The sequence below is a fragment of the Pinus tabuliformis genome, chromosome 2_1 (genome assembly GCF_031772625.1).
Source record: "Pinus tabuliformis cultivar Carrire ecotype Pingquan chromosome 2_1, CPIR1, whole genome shotgun sequence".
Classification (NCBI taxonomy): Eukaryota; Viridiplantae; Streptophyta; class Pinopsida; order Pinales; family Pinaceae; genus Pinus; species Pinus tabuliformis.
The window spans coordinates 62,338,393-62,343,460 of NC_142299.1; the positions used below are offsets into that span (position 1 = coordinate 62,338,393).

Genomic DNA, 5,068 nt, shown 5'->3' on the forward strand with positions numbered 1-5,068 from the left:
CGATGGTTGTTGTTATTTCAAGAATATGATTTTGAGGTTGTTGTAAAGCTAGGACGCCTGAATGCAGGTCTGGATCATCCATCCTGAATTAAAACTGGTGAAGAACCAACAAATCTAGAAGAGGGACTCCCGGACACCCAGTTATATGCCGTGCACATTGCAGATGGCCACTTTGAAGATATTATCCACTTTTTAACTACAGGAACTGTGCCACAAGGGTATTTTGTCCAGAAAAAGAAGGAATTAGTAATACACGAAATAGATTTTACCGTGATTGCATTTCACCTTTATAAGATGGGCAATGACAAAATATTGCGTCAATATGTGCTGGAATTTGAGCATGAACAGATCCTGGCCGAAGCACATGGAGAGGTTGCTGGCAAACATTATGCGGGCCAAGCTACAACCCAAAAGATTCTCTGCACCAGATTATGGTGGCCTACTCTACATCAAGATTCGAAAGCATACTATCGGGCCTACAACACATGTCAACGGATGGGAAAACCATTGCGAAGGGATGAAATGCCACTTCAGCCACAGATAATGCTACATCCATTTGAGAAATGGGCAATCGACTTCGTTGGGCCTATCAAATCACGAGGAAAGACATGTGTGCACTATATCATCATTGCGACTGAATATCTGACCCGATGGGCTGAGGCACAGCCGGTTAAAGATTGCATGGCTGCAACAGCAGCAAAATTCTTCTTCGAGAATGTACTGACCAGGTTCGGTTGACCCAAAATTTTCATGAGTGATAGGGGAACACATTTTTTGAATGAAACGATCAACGCACTCACTGAGGAATTCCAGATCTATCACCAATAGAGCATACCCTACCATCCGCAAGTGAATGGGACCATTGAGTCATTCAACAAAATTCTGGAGACTGCACTGACAAAGGTCTGCAATACGCGACGACATGACTGGGATTTGTGCATTCCTGCTATGCTATGGGCATACAGAACTACATGCAAGAAGCTGATAGGCTAGACACCGTTTCAATTAGTTTATGGCAAGGAGGTTGTTATGCCTATGGAATATATTGTGCCTAGTCTGCGGATCGCAGCGATCACAGGTATGGCAGACCACGGGGCCCTGGAAGAGTGGCTCGCACAACTAGAAGAATTGGAGGAGGAATGATTTTTGGTTGGATTCCATCAATAGGTATAAAAACAGTGTGAGAAAGCATGGCATGATCACCACATCAAGGTGCGCACCTTCAAAGAGAACGATCTAGTATTACTTTATGATAGGAAGTTTGAAACATTCCTGGGAAAACTCCACATGCACCTGTTGGGACCCTATGTTGTCAAAGAAGTCACTGATGGGGACACAGTTCAGTTGGCTAAACTCAATGGAGACCCCTTCCCGGGAAGACTAAATGGCAGTCACCTCAAGCTCTACATGGGCGGGCCAATCGCCTGACTAACCATTCATAAAATAGTCTCACCACTCCACCCAGTTGCAAGAGAGAGAGGGACGATAAAGCAGCCTAGGGGATGGATGCGCGAGTACTACAATACGTGTACATTTGAACATACACAAGGGTCGTGGTTGCACAAGTAGGCTCATGCAGATGCGCTAATAAAAGGAATGATGACCGTTAGATATGACAAGATGGCTGCATCATGGAAAAAGCAAGCGGGTGACGGGAAATTAAGAGAAACAATATGAACCAGATATGGAACGAACGGATATAGATTCCACACGAGAGAGTTACAAAAACGGGAACGAGCGAAAATCATTGCATTTGAATTTCCTATGACTTATAAAGTATCGAGGGGAGTCCACTGGGTGGCCTACGTTTCAGAAACACAAATGGAGCTGCTCATTACCTATGCATAAGGTATGCACCCGAAGGTAGTAATCTAGCCAATAGAGAGGCAGGACTTTCTAAGAAGTATGCGGGTGACAGTTGTGGGCATCCCACAGGCTACAGCATCACCAGTAAGAGGTGTACCGGAAAAAGGGAAACACGGAGTAGAATTGGTCCGGAGGCCGTCGCCTCGCCCAACGGAAAGTCGGCGTACTACAATAGAACAATGAAAGGATGAATAGATGGTGACCATGGGTAGATATGCAATTAATAAGTTGTATCTGATGTCCCTCAAAGATTGGGATCTTGTGGACAACAACCACGGTATTTCAAAATTGAAACACAAGCTGTAGCGGATGGTGTGAAGGGCGGGTATGAAGGTTGGAAGAAGTTGTGGTGGTACCAGGAGGCGGCTCCCCTTCTTGCGCTAGAATCCTCGGAGGGGGTGCTCTGTGTTAACTGAGTACAGTAGAATGAGCATTATCGATTGCGGCATGTGGTAGAAACACTGAAGTAGAAGACAATGGAAGCATTGTAGAAGAGGAGTGGTAGGACAATGATCACCACTCATAGGGAAGTAAAACATGAAGCCAAGGAAAAGCGTGTAGCCATACTGACAAGTGACTTGCGACGAGTCACGATGATTGTGTTGGGAGACTATTGGATAGTGGAGGTCCTGCGTAATGGTTTTGGGGCAGAAAGCCCAAGAAGCAGGATTAAAATATTGTAAAAACTCCGAAGTATGTGGAGCGTGAAGCGTAACAAATTGACTCAAATGGCAGTCCACCCGAAAATAATAAAAAGTAATGTAAATAGAGTTGGCCCGCAAAAGGATCGCAAGCTAGGGAAGGTTATAAATAGAGCACAGCTCTATGAGGGAAAGGCAGTTATTTTGAAGGATGAAATGTAATGGGTTCTTAAAGAAGATAGTCTGAAAGCATCTGTAAGTCCGAGTTGAGGGTTGGGTAGTAAGTAGAGGCTCTGCAGCTGTGTGCGCAGAGGCCTGAAATGTCCACAAATGTGTGCATGGACCCCTAGAGCTGAGTGCGCAGGGTAGATCTAGATGTATGGGTGGAGAATAATAATAAAGATAAGTTTACTTCTGTAAATTCTATGTTATCGCTCATCTGTCTTTATGGTTTACCTCTCTATATCTAGTTAATATAAATGTGATAAGTGTATGCAAATCTGGGTTCATTTTGTGCGCGAACCGATTATGTTGGTTAAACATTTGCTTAGGGACCTTGTTGAATAGCTATGAATCATAAAAATAGAACAACGTAGTAACAAGAAAAATATAATCACTCTGGATCGATGCGAACAGCGTGGAGCTATAAACCAGTGCACAAACCTCTGAGACCACACCCTCCCCTAGGGTGCGGAAACCTAGTTCCAGCACCCTCCCCTGCTACCTCGGGTGAGACCTCAGTCCACGCTCTACGGGCTGTTGCCGAAAGGGCGAGTGGCTGCAAGATTTGTTTGGCTAAATAACTCTTCCAAACCTGGGTCAGGCCCATAGCAGCCAACAGTAACTTCTAAGCTGCCTCTTCCCATTTTTTCAAATATAGCAATATGATTTTAACAATTGGACCAAACTAGATAGGATGTCGTTACAGAACCCCAATCATATTGTACCCTCCTAATCAATACCGTAGTGATTTTAACTTAAAATATCATGAGGTAACCTAGGCTTTCGCTATCCTCAAGCAAAAGAATGGTTTTAGGAATTACAGGGAAGAAGTATACCCTACTTATTCCCTCACCCAGTTGCATCTGAACTACACTCTTGCACGAGGACGTGCAACAAGGTAAGTTGGGGAGTATGTTGGGACGAGAAAAAGGTATGATTTCTCTTCACTTAATGCTTCATTAATCATTCATCCTTATAATATTATCTCTATTTATAGAATAAAATGAGGAAAATATTAGTTCAAGTTGGAAGAAACTAGTTGGTGATAGAATAGGAAAATTTAGTACAAAAAACTAATTATTTCTTATCTTTGTATGTAGAGATGCGATTGGGCAAAAGTTGTTCAGTTGGCAGGACAACATGAGGCCATAAAGGGGAAAAGCCACGGCATCTGGGGCAGACAAGGAAGTAGAAGATCAATTCAAGTACTCCTATTTTATCATATGATCAGATTTTATATTGCGAAATTCTCAGGATCTCCTGATCCTGAGGATTTGCTTCCATCCAAGTTCCCCTTTTTTGTTATATAAGGGAGAAAGGTAACAAGATGAGAGTTTAGACTTTCAATATGTAATTATTCTCTTTGGAGTAAAAATGTTGTTAATTCAGTGACATTGTCACCTGTTACTTTGAAGTTAATGAAAGAAAGTTGCACTTGATACATTTTCACATTCTAAGTTTTTATTAAGTAGAGGCTTCTAGTGACTCTGGGCCCAGTCACAAGAAGTTCCATAGCTCCTTTGTGTTATAGTTTACATTCAGTCTTTGTATTTGATTTAATGTCCAGTTCTTTTGCTTATCTTGAAGATTGGTGATATTGATTTCTACCGTTCTTCACTTAGCTTTATATTGAAACTGTGAGATAGACTTAAGTAAGTGCCTTGATTAGAATGAGTACATGTATGGTTGATTCCTGTTAAAATTGAATAAATTTTATCTTAGATCTTGAGAGACAAGACTGAGTAACTTCTACAGATTGCAATATAGAATGTTATCATTTAGGAATCTTTTATAGCTGTTGTTCCTCACTACTTGTTATTCAATTGCCGATTGTTATTGCTATTTAGTAATGAAAATTGACTTGAGTTTATTAGTGTTGTTTCATAATCATAGTTTATTTACTTGATTAAGTGTGATTAGTCTCAAGCTTATTTGAGTAATTCTCCATGTAATTCTTGTTTTCATTCAAGTTCCAATTGGTTTCGGAACAAGTTGTATAGAATTACATAAGATGTTGCGAGCATTCCTTTCATAGATGGTTTCTTTGCGGAGTTGTGTGGATTGGATTGAAGAATTGGACTTTAATGATTGCAAAAATTCATCATTAGATAACCTCTAACTTCACTACACATACTGTGTTGGAACTCTTGAAATAGAAAGACTTACCTCAGGTTGACAAATAATGTAGGGATTAAGATTGCCTATAAAAAGACATCTTAGTGAGCCAACCCAAGTTATAGAAATAAACTTCACAGACCAAAGATGGAATGTCCCTTTCAAGGATACCAAGTATGCGACTGAATAGAGGTCACCCCCAAAGATCCCAGTGTCGGCTAGAA

At 41.3% G+C, this 5,068-nt stretch overlaps 1 protein-coding gene across 1 annotated transcript; it reads left to right on the top strand.

Moving 5' to 3' along the window:
- The first annotated feature begins 294 nt into the window (after positions 1-294).
- LOC149198779 (uncharacterized) lies at positions 295-738 on the top strand. Its single transcript, XM_089400358.1, has one exon. It carries the CDS (start codon positions 295-297, stop codon positions 736-738), a length of 444 nt encoding a protein of 147 aa, XP_089256484.1.
- Positions 739-5,068: the final 4,330 nt, after the last annotated feature.